General features: G+C 38.2%; 1 protein-coding gene across 1 annotated transcript in view; it reads left to right on the top strand.

Annotated features, from left to right (window-relative positions):
• Window positions 1–20,169, top strand: part of SPTBN5 (spectrin beta, non-erythrocytic 5) — a gene marked incomplete at its 5' end in the record, with an annotated part of 109,363 nt that overhangs the window by 8,747 nt on the left and 80,447 nt on the right. Inside the window, 11 exons of the mRNA XM_081942792.1 lie at window positions 440–672; window positions 4,639–4,792; window positions 5,934–6,131; window positions 6,551–6,748; window positions 10,414–10,536; window positions 10,937–11,089; window positions 12,964–13,094; window positions 13,671–13,922; window positions 17,087–17,374; window positions 17,920–18,148; window positions 19,632–19,771. Coding sequence (XP_081798918.1) covers window positions 440–672; window positions 4,639–4,792; window positions 5,934–6,131; window positions 6,551–6,748; window positions 10,414–10,536; window positions 10,937–11,089; window positions 12,964–13,094; window positions 13,671–13,922; window positions 17,087–17,374; window positions 17,920–18,148; window positions 19,632–19,771 — 2,099 coding nt within the window. The remainder of the gene's footprint in view (window positions 1–439; window positions 673–4,638; window positions 4,793–5,933; window positions 6,132–6,550; window positions 6,749–10,413; window positions 10,537–10,936; window positions 11,090–12,963; window positions 13,095–13,670; window positions 13,923–17,086; window positions 17,375–17,919; window positions 18,149–19,631; window positions 19,772–20,169) is intronic.

The raw sequence follows: 20,169 nt of genomic DNA, 5'->3' as shown, positions 1-20,169 counted from the left end.
CCGAAGAAGATTGGACCATGTGATGGATTTATGGGTGTGGGGTTAAGATCATGAACTTTCAACTGGGTGGAATCCCAGGAAGTTTTAGATGGATTTCCACAGATGTGCCAACATGTCTGTCTTATTAAATTGGAACTTTAAGGATAGCTCTGCCTTGGACTCTGATTTAATTCTGCATGATATTTGGAACGCTGACAACTTCATTGACTTGGATTATACCAATAATATTTGCTTGTTTTGAGTTTGATGTGTAATAAGGATAAAATTAGTCACTGTCTTTTGTAAATCAAGATTTGTGGCTTAGTATAATGTATGAACCCAACCAATTGTAGTAAATTATTTAACACATTATATTACAAGCTATGTATAAATTTGGGGACCGCCTGCAATCGAGTAGCTGAAAAACATACAAAATATTTTTCTTTCATTCTATTTCTAGATATTAGTAAGCTCTAAGGATTGTGGCAAGGAGCTCTTAGAAGCAGTGGAGTTATTACAAAAGCACAAATTAGTTGTCTCCCAAATTTCTTCTCTTGAGGAAAGCATCATGCACATTGCTGCAAAAACAGAAGATATAATAAAAAGAAAACCACTCAAATCAGAAATGCTTCAAGCCAAATATCAGATGCTTCATCAGCTACATCAGAAACTTCAGGATTCCTGCCAAACAAGGTAAAATTCTTGTAAATATTGATGAATGCTTTGACTTAATCTACAAAAGAGAAAGATCCTGATTTTAGATTGGGATTCTCTATGCATATATTGTGTTTCTTTGTTCCACGCATTCATCAGAGAGAAATGAGAGGCCATGGAGTCTCAGTCCCCTCAGATAAACCCTTTTGTCAATGATTTAAAAAGGCCTGTGTGTATGCAGGCATGCTATAAATAATCCCAAAGCAAACTATTCTCCAAAGCACCTGAGGGTAGAACAAGAAGCAATGGGTGGAAACTAATCAAGGAGAGAAGCAACTTAAAACTGAGGAGAAACTTCCTGACAGTTAGAACAATTAATCAGTGGAACAGCTTGCCTCCAGAAGTTGTGAATACCCCAACACTGGAAGTCTTTAAGAAGATATTGGATAGCTATTTGTCTGAAACGGTATAGGGTTTCCTGCCTAGGCAGGGGGTTGGACTAGAAGACCTCCAAGGTCCCTTCCAACTCTACTATTATATTGTATTGTATAAGAGGGCTGTGGGACTTCCATATCCAGACAGTCAAGGTGGTACAACCAGATATCATGGTAGTAGACAAGGATTAGAAGACAGAGTGGTGACAGATGTAGTGATGCCAAATGACAGCAACATCAGGAAGAAGCTGGAAAAAGTACCAGGACCTGAGGAATTTTTTTTATAAAAAAAGTTTTTTATTTTTAAACAAACATAGACAGACAAAAGCATATAACTTAAAAACATCTTCCATTACGTACAGTGTGTCGGTTGGTTATAAGTTTTTTGTGCATCCTTTCCATAGTCATCACTTAAACTTTATATAAAGTCATATATTGTGAATCAAATATGTTTATATACATTGTTATTATAGTGCTTCATTTATTTGACTTTCACTATTATTTCCTCATTTTAGGCAAAATATTCTAAATATGGGTTCATTTATATTGTTGTAGTTCATTACATCATCTTCAATATATCCAATAATAAAATATTTTTATACCCTATTCTGATTAATTTTTGGTAACATTCTCTAATAATTTTCAATTCCATGTGTATTTTTTTAATCTAACCACAGATAAGATAAATCCAATATCCTATAAAATTATTTATCTGCTTGTTCTCTAATTTCATATGTCAACTTACTCATTTCAGCACATTTCATTGTTCACATCATCAATCAAATATATAGATATATAATTCTTATGATTATAAAACATTCATTGAGTATAACTATTATTACCTCCTTTTTATGTGAAGCATACTAAATTTAAAGTAAATTATATATTATGGCATTTCATTACATCATCCTGGAATCCTCCAATGGTATTGTATCTTTATATTCTCACTTTCAGTTTATATAAAATTCCATATTATCCCTCTATTATATAGATACATTATTATCATTGTTAATTCAACTATAGTTATAGTTATTCAACTATATTATTACTTTGGCTTATACATAATACTCAAAATTTAACTAAATTTAACTTAATTTTCATTGCAACATTTCATTTCATCATCTTGTATTCTTCCAGAAATAGTGCCATCCAATATATCTTGCCATTTGTAAAATCTGTATTCTAGTTTTTTTCTTAGTAAATCTTATGTGGACTTATCTTAGCAACTTGTTGTTCATTGTATATCTTTTAAAGACTCGAAACCCTCCATCTGTTCTTTCCATAAGCTTGTCTTTGGTTATCACTGGTGCTTCTGCCAAAGGTATTCTCTTTATTTCTGCCAAGTTTTCTCCCCTTTCTTCTTCCATGTTTTGAGGTTTAAGATAGAGTTCCAGTTCATCAACCTCTCTAATGTCAACAGTTTTCTTATCACTTTGTTCATGTTTTTCTGCAATTTTTTGAAATCTATCCTCAAATTTCATCATCGTTTTGTGGATATTTTCAGTTCTTCCTCCCATTCTTTCTACTCTTTGCTCTATAATCCCAATATTTTTTTCAATTTTCTCTGTACTTATTAGCATTTTTGGGATTCCTAGCATATTTTTTTGCAAAATTAATTCTTTTTCTTCTTCCTGTTGCACCATTTTCCAGGTTGTAAACACTGCCACCAAAACATCCAAGGCTCATTGCTAGATGTCAAACAAATTCACTATAGTCTTTCAAGTCCAAGCTTTCTCTTTACTCCAGTCCAGCTACTGATAATACTCCAGAAGAACACCTGTATAAACAATTCATGCTCTTCCCACTGTTCCTTTCAATAAACAAAATCAAGGACTTTAACATATGTCAAATGATCAAAGGAATTAGTGTTTCCAAGCCTCCACTCTCTGGATGGCAGTGTTACTTCATTTTCTTCTGCTTTTACCCTTCTCTTTGTTACGAGGTTTAAGAAAAAAATGCTTAAATGTATAATCCACCCAAACATTACAAAAAGGAAGAAAGTCTTGCTCCACAGATATAAAAAGTGAGGAAAAATAGAGGAAGAAGGAAAAAAGAAACCAGTCCAATTTAAAAAGTAGGCATTTGTAAGAATTCCATTTTAAAAATGGAGTTAAAAAAAGAAAGATAAACTCTAATTTTAATACAGGCTTAATCCGCCGCTTGCTCTCTTCTGCCTTCAATTTTAGTTTACTTTAAGTCTTTTGGGTATTCTCTTCTCTCATAGTAAATAGTCAAGTTTATCTCACCAATTCCGACACACTCTCTCCTGCACATCTTCCATTCAGGGGTCTGTCCCAACCTTATGCAGCTTAAAATGGCTGCTTCTCTTGTAGCTGGCAAAAAGAGCTTCTTCCTGGATCAATCAGAGACTTTGCGATGTCCCTGAGATCAGCAGGACATGCCCTTCTCTATCACCGTCTCTTCAGGATGGTTTGGGTCCAAAAAGAACTGACCAGCAACAGAGATTTGACAGCAATCCTGGAGCACCAAGATTGCATGTCGTGTTGTAGCGACGTCAGGCCCCACCTCTCCAGGACCTGAGGAATTAGAGGAAATGTGGAAAGTAAAAAAATCAAAGTGGTGGTAGGAGCACTCAGGGCTGTGATGCCTAAGCTGGGAACTGGCTCCAACAAATGCCAGGAACAACATTAGAGCTCTCTAGGCAGACAAATGCAGTGCTAGGAATAGCTAATATATGTTCAGGAACCTCAAACTCCCAGGTCCCTGGCAGAGGGCTCAAGACTGAGGAAGACCTATTGGGGTGAGAAGGGATTTTTAAATATATACTAAATACTATTAAATACTAGGCCCATCTTTAGAGTGAGCATGAAAGCAAGCTGTAGGAAACCTTAGCATCAAAGGTTGTGTGGAGTAAAGGTAGGGAGTTGGATTGGGGTTTTGGGGTTTTGTTTTTGTATGATTGGGGGATTTTTTGGAACATGTATTTTAATTTGGTTTCGTCATGTTTTCTTAAAGTTTGGAAAGAACTTTACCATTTTCTTGTCCCTGAATAAAAGTTATGGGGGGGGGGGAATCAAGATTTTTTTTACACAGCCATCCTTTAATTAATGCATTTTAATTTTTCTGAGAAGTGTAATAGTAAATTAAGTCTCCAGAAGTTTTGAATGCCCCAACACTGGAAGTCTATAAGAAGACATTGGATAGCCATTTGTCTGAAACGATATAGGGTTTCCTGCCTAGGCAGGGGGTTGGACTAGAAGACCTCCAAGGTCCCTTCCAACTCTGCTATTATATTGTATTGTATTGTATTGTATTGTATTGTATTGTATTGTATTGTATTGTATATTGCTATGGGAAAGTGATACACAGGAGATTTTTCCAAGAGAAGGAAAAAGCAGAAGTATAGAACTATAATTTTTCCAAATCAATTTATAGCAGCAAATATTTAAAAGATTGTTCCATGGTTTCTTCTGTTGTATGATTCTGGAGTAAAAGTAAGGTTGGAACTATACTATATTTTATATTTTAATAAGTTGGGACTACTAGAAAAACCTGAAATAATCTCTAGTTGTAACCCTTTTAAAGTACATAATTTATTTCTTTAATTCAGGCAACATCAGTTGGAAGGGGCATTTAAGTTTTTTGAATTTTTTCATGAGTGCAAAGAAGAAGAGAAATGGTTGTCTGACAAATGGAAATTAGTGAAGATGGGAACCTTAGAGGATGATCTCACTCATATTTCAGCCTCTCTCCAAAGCCATAAGGTTAGTAAAATATATTTTCTTTATCATTTGTGCAACTTTAATAGAAATCCACAGAAAAGCTGTGAATGGAATGGTGAGACTATATTTCTCATTGTTATCTCTGATGAAGCCATAAGGTGGTATTACAGAGAGGAAGAAAACAAAACTCGCACTAGCATTCCTAATTACTTAGATTTCTCTAAAAACTGTAAGAAGCACATACTGCCCTCCTTCTTCCTGCTTTTTCTATATAATTTTATTAAGAATTTTGGTTACCATAGTAAAATCTATTTTCTTTCTTTGAAACTTAAAGAAAGAAGATTAGAAAGGAAGAGTAAAAAACCAAGAAAAAAGAAAGAGAAGAAAGAGGAAAGTAAGATTATAATAAAGGAAAATAAATATACATCCTTTTCTAAGCCATTCTTTTGTCAATTTCAGAACCACTTTTGAAACCATCTCTACATCATTTCATCAATATTTTTGGGCAAAATCTATCTATGCCTAAGAAGCAGAAAATCATTACTGACATTAATATTGTGGCTGCTACCAGCATCACAAGTAGACCAGATAGGAAACATAAGATAAACTAATTCTACTTTATTGTAAGGCTTCATACATTGTAAGAATTTTGCAATTCTGAAAGTACCAATTTCCTACCATCTTTTTTTACTGTCTGATAAATTAGGGTGGATCCTTTCTAAACTTTTTTCTCTCTCCATTGCTCAACTGCATGCTCCTCCACTTTTTATTTGTTCATTTCCTAGGCAACGTCTCTTACTCCTATATTCCAAGGTCATTTCACATACCATTAACCCTTGGAAAAATTCTATCCTATGTTCTTGTGAGGAACAGCTGTCCAAAGCACACGTGGGTAATCTCCCATCCTCTCCTTGTCTAGAGACATTCCAAGGAATCAATCTACTCATAAATTCCTTGGTCTTTGCTTCATTTCATCATTCCTTCCTCAAAAGTCCCCCCCCCTTTTTTTTCTGTACATTGGTTGATCTGAGAGAAAAATCCTAATTTAGGCTAGTCCTAAATCACCCATGTTTTAAGGTGGATTAAAAACTCCCCACTCCGATTCCTTAACCACTATATCTTATTGGCTTTCTATAGAGTTATAGCAGTGTCCAACAATAACCTCCCAATTTCTGTCTGGCAGTCTCTCCAAGTTGAGTGTGACTCCCATCAAGCAATTTGTTCTAAAATAATTTGCAAAGGCCAAGAGTTGAGCCAGAATAATCCTTCAAACCAAGCGATTCAGAAGAAGCTGAAAGATATCCAGCAATTGTGGCAACAGCTCCAAGATGAGATGACTAATTGTAAGATCCGCTTGGATACAGCTACTCTCATTCAACAGGTAAGTCAATCTCCTCCTTTGTCCAAACCAGGCAAAAAAAAGTTGAAAAAAATATTATTAACTTCTACCTTAAATTCTGTAAGATACTCTATCACCATATCATAAGTGAATGGTTTTTGAACAGGCCATTGTTCTAGCAGTTCTCAATTTTCTGGGCTTTTTACTTGTATAGACATGATTGGGTGTTTCTGTGTTTTAATATCATTTTTAAAAATACTGAATGAATTTTTTCCCCACTTCTAATATACTATCAGTTTTGACCAAGTCTGATCAATTTTTTTTCCAATGTGAGCAAAATGGAGCTCTGGGCCTACATTGGGATTTAAGCAAATGATTCTTTTCCTTTGCATAAATTGTTCTGCAGTGGAATGTTATCTGTAGGTATAACCACAATACCTCGATCTTGTTTCTCCCTTCAGTATTTTGCAGATATTAATGAGGTTGACTCCTGGCTCCAGGAAAAACACACTCTTCTAGCCAGCAAAGATTTGGGGAAAGATGAATCTAGTGCAGAAGCTTTGTTGCATCATCATCTTCATTTGGAAAAGGAGCTTGCTGCTTATTTTACAGAAATAAGCCACTTGGAGGAGCAGGCCCATTCTGTGGCACAGAAAGTGGTATGTAACAGCCAGGTTGTTACATAACTGTCTTCCCAAAATATACAGAAATATATTGATGCACTTAAACCAATGTTTTTTAAACCTGGACATTTTAAGATGTGTGGACTTCAGCTCTCAAAATTCCCCACTGACATACTTAAAGTTGACAAGCTGGAAAAACACTAAATGAAACAGACAAATCTCAAATTGCCCTTTTAATTCATACTTATTTAAAATAAATTCCATTCCTGTGATCTTTGATTAAATATTTCTCTACAAATGGCACGTTTTCCTTTTCCATGGATCTATATATAAGGCCTGAGATTTTAGCCATCATGGTGTCATATTTCCATATGAGATTTCTTCTTACTCCACAATATTGAATGCTTAATTTGTAAAAAAAAAGAAATTGCCATTCTGAAACTATGAAGGCAAACTTATTTGGAATATATGATAATGTAAACACATCCACTTGTGCTTTTGTTTTGTGATTAAATTCTCATTCATTCTCTCTAATGATCAAATCAATTTCCCCCCCTGTGTTGCTTGCTTATTCAAATCTTAATGTTTTAAGGCAGTCTCATTTTATCTTTTTTGTATATTTAAGCATCTCTGGTTAATAAACTCTTATTTGGTATACACAGAGCCTTTATTGTCATTGTACAAAATAAATACAATGAAATTGGTTAATACAATGAAATTGGTTAATACATTCCCCCAAAATAGATAGCTTAAAATAGATACCAAAAATGTACAAAGTTTGTTTTCTATGAAATATCATACCATCACTTTTTATTGGCTTTATCTAAAGCAGTGACGTGCGGTGAGGTTTATGGCTGGTGAGGCTGGTGATGTCATCAAATGATCATCATGAAGGGAGGACTGTGACAACTTTGATCTTTGCAAGCGTGCAAGCAAAATACCCCAGGATCACAGTGACGGGGACAGCAACTCCTTCTGCTGTGCTGCAAAGAAGAGCCATGCTGTGCTCCTCAGCGCTAGCCTCAGATCAGCGCAAGCTGCGGTCCCCTTCATGTTGGCTCAGGAAGGAGGGGAATGGGACCGCGTGTGCAGGGGAAGGGGACCGCGGCTCGCGCTGATCTGAGGCTGGCGCTGAGGAGCCTCCTGCACACGTGGTCCCATTCCTCTCCTTCCTGAGCCAACAGGAAGGGGACCGCAGCTCACACTGATCTGAGGCTAGCGCTGAGGAGCACAGCATGGCTCTTCTCTGCAGCGCAACAGAAGGAGTTGCTGTCCCTGCCACCGTGATCCTGGGGTATTTTGCTTGCACGCGCAAGAAAGAGATGAAAGAGAAAAGGGGAGAATTTTTTTTCTTTTTTTTCTTTTCATGATGAGAGCAGTGAGGCTCCGCCTCCCCTGCCTCCCCTGACTGCACGTCACTGAAAAGTATGATGAAGCATTATAAACATATAACATCAGCATACAACCTCAAGTTAGTTCCATCATTTAGCTGAAATTGATTGTTAGTATGCTTTATTGAATGTTTGAGAAAACCAGGCCTTTTCCCTCCAATTATATTAAATACTATATTAAATACTATATAGTATTTTATAATACTAATCAATCTTTAAGAATATAAATGAAGTCCCAAAGGTGCTTTTTCAAGAGGCAACTTGATTTTCTTGTTTTTCTTAGAAGATAGCTCCGACTGCATGGTGGGGAATGGAAGGATGTATACTCCTTGCAGACAGCTGGTCATTTGCATTATTTTAGAAAGGTATTGAGGCCACTTGGAGATTTATCTGTGTCCTCAGGGTCACCTGAATAATGCAAATGAGTGTAGAGCTTTCTTGGAACTGCTGAAAGCACAGTTGAAAACACAAATAAACCTCCAAGTGGTCTCAATGACTCTCTAAAATAGGGCTGTCAAACTCGTGACCTGTGGGCTGAATGTGTCACGTGCTAGCCACGCCCATGCTCAGTTTAATGAAGGGGGGAATCCAATGTTCCCTCTAATTTTTTTTCAGTGTGAGCAGAAAAGTATAATGTTTGAGCGGCACATTTTTATGCCTGAGCAGCACCTGAATTTTTTTCACAGGTGTCACCTAAGACAACAACAAAATCAGTATTATTTGAAACTCAAAGTTATGTTCATTCAAGGTACCCGCTTAATTAAAAGTGTTGTATAGTATCACTTAACAACGCTCCTGCTTAGCAACCAAAATGTTGGGTCAGAAACTCTGGCATTTAAAGCACGCAAGTCTTAAAGCTGTCAAGTTACAAGATCCTTGCATCCCTAACCCTTTAGGGAAAAAAACCTCAAGGGGTCTTCAAACGTGACAGCTTTAAGACTTGTGGACTTCAACTCCCAGAATTCCTCCTCCAGTCATGTTGGCTCAGGAACTTTGGCATTGAAGCATGCAAGTCTTAAAGCTGTCAAGTTGCAAGACCCTTGCACCCCTAACTCTTTAGAAAAAAAAACCAGGGTCTTCAAACCTGACAGCTTGAAGACTTGTGGACTTCAACTCCCAGAATTCCTCCTCCAGTCATGTTGCGGCGACGTCATCTGCGTGGATCTGCTCCATCTTCGGTTTTTTCACAGGGGGCAGGGCTGCTGCTGAAGATGCCGATGACGAGCCCCTGCCGCCACCAGAATAACAGCTGCCTCCTCCTCCTCCTCCACCACCACCACATTTGGAGTGAAGCTGCCAAAGCTCCCGCTGGCGCCCCCGCCCGTGGCAGCAGCGGCGACGCGTCCTCCTCCACTCGGAGCACCTGAGCTGGGCACCGCATTACCCCTGCTGCCCCCTCCTCCTCCGCCGTGCTTTTGAGAAGCCATGAGGCCTTTTTCCCCTGCTCCCGCGCCCTCCGCCACCTTCCTACTGGCTCCCGCAGCCTCATGGCTCCTCAAAAGCACAGCAGAGGAGGAGGGGGCAGGGGGAACGCAGGGCTCAGCTCAGGTGCTCTGAACAGAGGGGGAGGCGCCACTACCATGGGCGGGGGCGCCGGCGGGAGCTTTGAAAAGGCTTTGGGGGTTTATTTTCGCCACAACGCCGGGCACAAGCAGCTAGGATTGGCCACCCACAAAGGACCTCCCCGGGCTTGCTTTCCTGAACTCAGTCGCCCCGCGCTCATCAAAACAAGTCCGGAGAGATCCTTTGCGGGCGGCCAGTTCTAGCCACCTGCAAAGGACCTCCGGCGCCTGTGACAGTACAAAACACTGCACGGCAGTTGGAAACTGCTGCACGGTGTTTTCTTGCCACCTGCGCAGCCATGCAGCCGCGCACGTTAGAGGGAACAGTGGGGGAGTTCCAACACATCACTTGATACCTACGTGATGATGCAAATTTGCACCCTCTCTAAAAGAATGCAAATGACCAGCTGTCTGCAGGGAGTATAAATTTTTCCTTTCCCCACCATCCAGTCAGAGCTTCTTGGGTGAAGTGTGAAATGTTTCCAAAGAAAAACAAGTAAGTCCAGTTGCCTCTTGAAAAAGCACCTTTTGGACAACCATGACTTGGATGACTGAAAATCTTTATAGATACGTATATATAAATTAAGATGCCACTAAGCGTATTTAGCATTTGTGAATGATAGAACTCAATATTGAGCATAGAATTTTGTGCCTAGTTCTCTGAGCAGATGGCATCTGTGCAAGAACAAATTCAGAAATCAACAACCAGAGAGTAGCTAAAATGCCATTAAATCATTATCTTTCACAGATTCTTGTCAAACCTACATTTACTGGACACCTTGGCTCTGATTCACACTTTATTGTAGAAAGCATATGGAAAATGCAGAAGAACATTGTTTTGCTGTATGAAAAACTGCAAGCCATGGCTGAGGTATTATTTTTTCCTAATAATCTTTAGTTGGGTGTGTAGAATGAAGGGGTTAGATACATGGATTTTCTTAAATGCAGTTAAAATTTCTTTTTTTTTTAAAATTAATTTTCAAAACAAACACAACAAAGAATCCTCCTTTTTTACATACTGTAGAAAGTGTATCAGTTGGTTAGACGTATTCTTCCTGTTTACCGTCTCTGCAGGATGGTTTAGGTCCGATTGGACCACCCAGCCACAAAAGTATCGGCTGCGGTCTCGGAGCATCGACACCGCATGTCCATATCGTCGTGACATTGGCTCCTTCTCATTTAAAATTTTTAACTAATTTTATTGATAGAATACCTACATTATCAGCAATGTTTTAGTGCTTATTCTAGCATATCTAATTTCTTCCAAACAGCATAGGAAAAAAGAGTTACAAGAAAGAATCCAACTCTATCAATATTACAACTCCTGTGAAGAGTTTCAGTCTTGGATAGATGACAAGGAGAAAATTTTCCAGACCATTCAACCGAAAGCCAACAATGTGGAAGCTATGCAACAAAAATTCCAGGTCTTTATTAACAGGCTGTACTTTGAGTTCCTGATTTGCCTTCATTTACAAAAGATTAACACTGACATAAAATATTACATTTCAGTAAAAATATGGCAGTAAAAATTATTACAAATCTTAGTTGACTGGTAAATCTGCAAAGAAAACCACTTGTGCTTGTTCAGATTATGAAATATTCATTGTTAGTTTATGGCATCCAAAACAACAGAGACTTAATTGAAATTGAAATACCTTTGCAGGCTAACTATTGGACAAGCAGAAGATCTACAAGTTATAGAAAATAATATTGCAATTTGAAACCCAGTGCAAAGATTAAGCAAATGAATTATTCAAAATAACAATTGGTGATAAATTATTTCTGATTTAACAAGTCCAGTCCTAATTACCATCATTAAATAGGGACTACCTCTATTTGCGGGCAGATTATTGTAAATCCATATCAGTGGTGGGATTCAATTTTTTTTACCACCAGTTCTGTGGGCATGGATTGGTGGGCATGGCATGGATTGGTGGGCGTGGCTTGGTGGGCATGGCAGGGAAAGGTTACTGCAAAATCCCCATTTCCTCCCGATCAGCTGCGACTCGGGAGACAGAAAGTAGATGGGGGCGGGGCCAGTCAGAGGTGCTATTTACCGGTTCTCCGAACTACACAAAATTTCCGCTACCACTTCTCCAGAACCTGCTGAATACCACCTCTAGTCCATATTCAAAAGTAGGACTAGCCTATTTTTTAACACCCCTAACTCTTTTGAAAAAAACCCCCAGGGGTGTTCAAACTTGACAGCTTTAAGACTTGTGGACTTCAACTCCCAGAATTCCTCCTCTCGCTCTTCATCTTGATGATGTGCGGACGGGCAGGGGGAGGGAGCTGGAACCAGTTCTAAACAGCATTGTAGATTCGTGGAACCTCTTCTATAGAAGAGGTTAGAACTGGCCGGAACCCACCCCTGAGCTGTTGGGGACTGGCTGCTATTTTGAAAGGTAGAGAGAGCCTGTTCAACCAACTTTCAAAACATGTCAGCCAGCAGCAAAGCGTGTTCATTATCTCTTAAACCAGGTTGAGAAATGGTTGTGTGCTTGTTCAAGAGTAGCCCTAGTTGGAATGTTGGAGGAAAAGATAAAGTCAGCTTTCTTATACACTCTATCTCGGAACTCGTCCTTCTACTAGCACCTGTTCGAAACAAACAAACCAGGAGTGAGTTTTGACTGACAGACAAACCCACTGGTGTTGTCAAAACTCTCCTCCCCTCTAAACCCCTCCAGTGCAAAAGAGTATGATTATGGACCCACTGGCACCAATACAGATTAATTTTAATGTATCAATTTGCCTTTTAATAACACCTACTAATTGCTTTTATTATACTATCAGTATCTATAAATTCCATCTGGATTAATACATTGCATAAATAAATACTGGTATACTGTAGTTTTCTGCCCATTCAAGGACTGAGTTTATCCTAAGCATTTTAAATTAGAGAAACCCTGGGTACCCAATTAAAGTGATATTTTTTGATGTTGTCATTTTCCATTTTTAGTACCCCCAATTTCCCCACCATTTCTTCAGACTTCGGTTCAGTCTTTCAGAAATCTGTATGACATTGGAACAGCTTACCCATTAGGTTTGGCTGATAGTGCCTGAGTCTGCCCCATCTGGAAACATGTTTGATATGCAAAAACATTAATTATAATAAAGAAACTTTTCATATGACAGTGATTGTAAACAATTGCAAACAATTAACAGCTTCTGCAACAAATTAGCATCAAAAAAGCATATGTTTGTCATTTTACTCCTCCCAGGCCAGCCAAAATAATTTCCATAAATAAGTATGGCAGAGGTGAAAGTATATCATTTAGGTTACTGTCTCTTTTCTTAGAATTTCCTAATAGAATTGGCTGCTGGTAAAAAACAGCTGGATGAGATCAGTTCCTCAGCAGATATGTTTTCTAAGAGGTGTCCCGGAAAGCAGAAGGAGATCCAAACTCGTAAGCAAGAGATAAACAAGAGGTAAAAATAAAATACAACTGATAGCAAATGAACATATCAGCTTTGATATATGGTCTTTAAAACACTTGGGTGCAGTGACATATAAGACTCTAATGTGCAAATGTTTGAAAAGACCCACACCCTTAAATATATATGTCATAATTAGCTTTTCTAAAACATGTACGTTGATTCTTATTTTACCCTAATAATAATGATTATGAGAAGCAGTTTGGTATACTGGTTAAGGCACCAGGCCGGAAATCTGGAGACCAGGAGTTCTAGTCCTGCTTTGGCACAAAGCCAGCTAGGTGACTTTGAGGCAGTCATTCAGTCCTAAGAAGGTGGCAATGACAAATTACAAAATCCCAAGAAAACTGCAAGGACTTCTCTAGGCAGCTGCCAAGAGCCTAAATGCATTAGATACTGAGGTATATATTTGTATTCCAATGTATTTGTCACTACATAATGACTATTGCTATTCTCTGCTTTCTATATTTAAACTATTCTTAAAACTTAAAATTCAAAATCTCTCTATATACAGACATATTCCTGACTAACCCTAATGAGCTCTGCTTTATTATTGTGTATTTTTTTAAGGTGGGAATGTCTGGAAGCATTAAAAGAAGAAAAAGGCTCAGAACTGATTGGGGTTACTGATGTGAAGACGTTCCTTCAGGATTGCCATGACACTCAAGAACTGTTACGAAACAAAATGATCAGCCTTGAGGATTTGGGGCAAGGGAACAAGCCTGCTGTCTTGGAAGTGCAGTCACGCAAGCTTTCAGCCTGTGAAAGAGACATCTTAGTTCTGGCGAGAAAAATTGAATACCAAAAGAGGATAGCCAATTTGTAAGAAATCAATTCTTTACTATGTTATAGCAACAGTATTATAGTGGTTACACTTATAATCTGGATGCCAGTTTAAGCAAAGAGTGACACCTGCACAACTAACTTGATTTAGGTACAGCAGTGATGCATACCTCTTTCTTTAGTTGATTAGCAGTAATAATAAGGAGATGCATTTTTTTCTTTTTAGAAAGGTTGTTAGCCTCATTGAATAGATCAGAGTTTGGAATGACTTTGAATAGAAAAAAATGGATGGATGGATGGATGTAGTGGTGGGATTTAGCCAGTTCGCACCTTCTTAGGGCTGTTTCAATTTGCATCCCAAATACAGTAGCATCATAAATACTATCAATATTATTTGTTGTGGTGGTTCAGTCCCTAAGTCCTGTCCGACTTAGTCTTCACGACCCCATGGACTATAGCATGATAGGACCCCCTTATTATCCACTGTCTCACAGAGTTTGCCCAAGTTCATGTTCATTGCATCAATGACATTATCTAACCATCTCATCCTCTATCATCCCCTTCTCCCTTTGCCTTCATTTTTTTCCAACATCAGGGTCTTTCCCAATGATTATGTGGCCAAAATAGTTGAGCTTCAGCTTCAGTATCTGTCATTTTAAAGAACAGCTGGGGTTTACTTCCTTTAAGAATCAATATTTTTAGGAATGGTCTTTATACTCAAAACAATATTTTTCAAGGTCCTTTCTCTTCATTATGGTAACTCCTGCTTTGCTTCAAGAGACACATAATATACAATACAATACAATAGCAGAGTTGGAAGGGACCTTGAATGTCTTCTAGTCCAACCCCCTGCCTAGACAGGAAACCCTATACCGTTCCAGACAAATGACTAGCCAACATCTTCTTAAAGACTTCCAGTGTTGGGGCATTCACAACTTCTGGAGGCAAGCTGTTCCACTGATTAATTGTTCTAACTGTCAGGAAATTTCTCTTCAGTTCTAAGTTGCTTCTCTCCTTGATTAGTTTCCACCCATTGCTTCTTGTTCTACCCTCAGGTGCCTTGGAGAATAGTTTGACTCCCTCTTCTTTGTGGAAACCCCTGAGATATTAGAACACTGCTATCATGTCTCCCCTATTCCTTCTTTTCATTAAATTAGACATACCCAGTTCCTGCAACCGTTCTTCATATGTTTCAGTCTCCAGTCCCCTAATCATCTTTGTTGCTCTTCTCTGCACTCTTTCTAGAGTCTCCACATCTTTTCTACACCGTGGTGACCAAAACTGAATGCAGTATTCCAAATGTGGCCTTACCAAGGCATTATAAAGTGGTACTAACACTTCACGTGATCTTGATTCTATCCCTCTGTTTATGTAGCCTAGAACTGTATTGGCTTTTTTGGCAGCTGCTGCACACTGCTGGCTCAAATGTAAATGGTTGTCCACTAGGACACCAAGGTCCCTCTCACAGTTACTACTATTGAGCAAGGTGCCATCTATACTGTACCTGTGCATTCCGTTTTTCTTGCCTAAATGTAGAACCTTACTCTTTTCACCATTGAATTTCATTTTATTAGATAGTGCCCAATGTTCAAGTTTGTCAAGATCCTTCTGTATCTTAAGCCTATCTTCTGGAGTGTTGGCTATTCCTGCCAGCTTGGTGTCATCTGAAAATTTGATGAGTTCCCCATTTATTCCCTCATCCAAATCATTGATGAAGATGTGGAAGAGTACTGGGCCTAAAACAGAGCCTTGGGGTACTCCACTGCATGCTTCCCTCTATGTAGATGCAGTTCGACTGAGGACTACACGTTGAGTGCGGTTGGTCAAGCCAGTTACGAATCCATCTGGTGGTGATGCTGTCCAACCCACATTCTTCTACTTTATCTAGTAGTAGGTTATGGTCTACCTTATCAAATGCCTTACTGAAGTCCAAGTAAACTATATCGACGGCATTCCTCTGGTCCACTAATTTTGTCACTTTGTCAAAGAATGCAATAAGATTAGTCTGGCATGATCTGTTTTTGACAAACCCATGTTGGCTTTTGGCTATTACTTTGTTTACTTCTAGGTGTTCACTAATTCATTGCTTGATTATCTTTTCCAGAATCTTTCCTGGTATTGAGGTCAGGCTGATAGGTCTATAGTTTCCTGGATCTATTTTTCCCCCTTTTTTGAATAACCTGTAAAGTTATCTTACCCCTCTTTGGCTCAAGTTATTATATCAATCATAAAATTGTATCATAAATAAAATTAGCTTAGTTGAAAGGGAGCCTATACCTAGAAGAAGGCTCCTGGCTATCAGCCCCAATAGTACATAATTTGTCTTACTAGGTAGTTTCAATCCTGACACCTTAAAAGCATCAAATATAAAGTGTTGTATACAATCCTCCCTGAGACATTGAGTAACACTTCTACCAGTACCATCAGACAGAAACTGATTAAAAGAAGTCATTCCAGCTAGCATAAGTAGCTTCCTAGTTTCTATGACTGTCCCAAAATTGCTTAGTGATATTCACAGTTAAGTAATTTCAAATTAACTTTGTGTCTGTGCTTCCAAGCCTGGAAACTGCCCCAATTAATTCATGCAGTTTTCTTGACACCAATTTTTGAGGAAGTGGTTTTGCCATTCCTTTCTTCCTAGGGCTGAGAGAGAGTCTCTGGCCCAAAGTCATCCAGTTGGATTTGTGTCTAAGGCAAGACTAGAAATCATGGTTTCCTAGTTTTTACCATGGTTATTTAACCACTGCACAAACCTTGGCTCTCTTTGAATTGACTACTCTACTACTATTCATGGTCCTATCATTTCTCTAAATACACAAGACCTCACACCAATTTAATATTTTCAATTAATAAAGTGATCTAGGAAGGCAGACCTCCATTCATCAAGCTGATGAGTTCATAACTAGGATTAACGTTCAGCTAATGTCTCTTAGCTCAACATTATATGCATTTTTATTCTATTTTCCCTACACATGCTAACATAGATTCTAATTAATTTCCTGGAAATATGTTTACACAAATTTCCAAATCATGGGAATTTATTATATTGCACTCATCATATAATAATATTTAGATGTGGAACAAAATCAATGAATTAACAATATTCAATATATCAGGCATAACTTTTTTCAGTGAAATTAACATTCGGTTAATAATTGTGATTAATTCTAACTCAATAATGTGTCTCCGGCTTCGTTACACAGAATCCAAGATTCTAATCCTGCAGAGAGTCATGCCATAAAAGAACATGGAGAATACATGGACAATCTATTATTAATGTTAAAGTTAAAAGCAGAGGAGAAGAAGGTGGTTTTGCAGAAAGCAAAGGATCAACAAGCTTTTCTGCAAGAGAGCCACAGACTTCTCTTATGGATTGATGGTATGAAGGAGAAACTGACAAGTGAAGAGATGTGTATTGATGTGATCTCTGCAGAACAGCTCCTGAAAGAACACCAGGACTTGCTAAAAGAGATACACAGCCAGAATCACAGGTACTTGTAAGACCATGTAGTAAATATAAGAATTACTGAAATAGTAATCATGATACAATCTGCAATACCTATTTGGACATTTTAAAATCATAATTACTGTAATAAAAAGGACAATCAGAGGTGATTACTCATTCTAGTCATATATTACTTCAGTTACCAAAAGCTGGGGGGGAGGGGGAGATTGGAAATACTGTGCTAAATCATAGTTATTGGCTACCATTGTTGACTTTAAAAGATTAAGTCCTGGTAAGTCAAATATGATGGTTACAATCTATAATGGATGAATTAACAGAACTCTCTAAACCAATATAACATACTATTTTAATGCAATATAAGAACCAGGACAATACTGTATATTCCACAATAACAATTGAATGCTATCATCGTCCATTTGAGAATAAAATATTGAATAGATATATTTAATCCATTATGCCTCTCTAAGGAAGCATGTGTAACTCTGAAAACCTTAAAACATGAATATGTGTAGATACTATTCAAACAAGAGAAAGATGTGATATAGGCAATTGTTTTGGAACCTTTGGCAGATTTAAACAGCTGCAAGAATTAGGTGAGAAGGTTGCAGATAGTTCATCCAACGTTGGCGAATATATAGCCAGAATTGCTCAAGGAAGAAATGAGCTGGATGAGTTATGGACGGAGCGACAGAAGAAGCTACAGGAAAATATAGCATTGCACAAATTCATCAAAGAAGTTGATTCAATCCTTGCTGCTATCTCCAGCCATGAGGCCTTTTTTCAGACGGATAATCTTGGGGTAAATACTAATGATTTTACTTCAAATTTAGACTGGAATTTATTTATAGATAGTCCTGAACCACAATTGACCCCAAAATTTCTGTTGCTATGTGAATAGCTGTTAAATTAATTTTGCCCCATTTCTTGCCATATTTGTCACTGTGGTGCTTAAGTGAGTAACATGGTTGTTAAGTGAATCTGGCTTCCCCATTGACTTTATTTGTCTGAAGGTCCCAAAAAATGATCGCATGACCCCGGAACACTGCAATCATTATAAATATGAACCGGTTGCCAAGTATCCAAATTTTGATCACATTACCATGGGGATGCTACAGTGGTCATAAGCGTGAAAAATTGTCATAAGTCACTTTTTTCACTTATGAACAGTCACTAAATGAACTGTTGTAAGTCAAGGACTACCTATATTTACAAAGCTTATATACCTCACACAACTCCAGACTGCTTACAATTACAAGATTAAAATGCTGAACTAATCACTTCAAATCAACACTCAGATAAATATAAATAATAACAAATATTCCATTCATTTTAAGTCAAGAAAAAGCACACAATGAGTCACAAAACACCCTGTTTTACAAACTACATTCTTGCTTTAAAAAACACCCTCAGCGAGGTAGGAAGGTGGAGGTAGAAGTGTTTTCAGACTGATATCTCCTGTTTTGATGGAAGGTCAGGAACCTAAGCTTTGCCTCCATATTTGTACACTCAAATTCCACTCAGGTGGTCTCAGAACTTCATAACCAATGAACCAAATGGAGAATAGTAGCAGTCCAGACCATCTAGCATCATTGTTAAAAATTCTAATTAAATTAATTAAATTCAGGGGGAATGAATACTCTTAGATTATTGTTACATTACTGTTGTTGCCCGCCAGTGGCCAGCAGAGCTCGCAGAGATTTGGACAGTGAGGAGGTTGGGGAGGAACATGGGCCAGTCCTGGAGTCTGGAGAAGGCTCTGATGAGGGCTCTGCATCGGAGGCACAGAAGGGGCTGTCTGACAGTTGTCAGCTGCCGTCACAATCAGTCATCAGTGAGGCAGATGAACAATTGGAGCCTGTTCCCAGTGTGCACATGCGCAAAGTTGCCAGACAAAGGGAACAGCTAAGGAGCAAGGGCCAACATGGGAGTAAGGCCACAGGTGGGTGATAAATGGCTCCTCCCATAGGTAATAAAAGAGGAGTGAAAGGGGAGCAGAGTTTGCAGAAGACAATTAGTTCACTTAATTGTGGCTCTCAGACGCTTCTTGCCAAGTTTTGAAGATATCGGCCTGGCAGCTCTCCAAGCCAGATAGGGTCTGTGACTGTATATTCACCTTTGAAAGACTTTGCTGGATATGAATGAGAGGAATTCACAGTAACTTAATAAAAAAGAGTTATTTGTCAGGACAAGGAGTCTGCTTCATGGTTTGGGAAAACATGTTCTGGAGATAAGCATGAAATAATATTATGGGGATGTCGTAACTCTTATGGTCTTTCTTTCAGGATCACATGGATTCAACTCAGAGTCTCCTGAAGCAACATGAGGATTTTGAACAAGTGCTGTTGGTGTTGAAACGTCGAATAAATGCAGCCAATGGCCAAGGAGAGCAGCTGATAGAAATGGGTCATTTTGCTTGTGACAGGTATGTCATCTGAGAACTATAAAAGAGTAGTATTACCAAGTATTACCAAGAAGCTCATAAATTCCTCCCTTTGACTTGGATGTGTGTTTGTGTGCATACTGTAAAGTGAGCCCAGGAAAATAAATAATTTATCTTTTCAGAAACTGGCTTAGTATTAATGTTGACAAGTCGATTTATATCTTTGCAACCTATTTCATTATTTTTTAAATACACTTTAAAAACTTAATAAAAATTTAATTACTTGATTTCTGTATAGAATAAAGCAATTTCTGCATTTTATTCACTCTTCTGCTGAATAAAATGGACCACCAATATTCTCTTAAGCTTTCAGGATGGCTTTACAGTGCATTGAGAGCAGTGGTCTGGATAGCTCATGTCTGAAGATGACCATTTCTCTC

The sequence above is a fragment of the Natrix helvetica genome (assembly GCF_964273705.1).
Source record: "Natrix helvetica genome assembly, chromosome: 1".
NCBI lineage: Eukaryota > Metazoa > Chordata > Lepidosauria > Squamata > Natricidae > Natrix > Natrix helvetica.
This window is presented reverse-complemented; position numbering and strand designations above follow the sequence as displayed.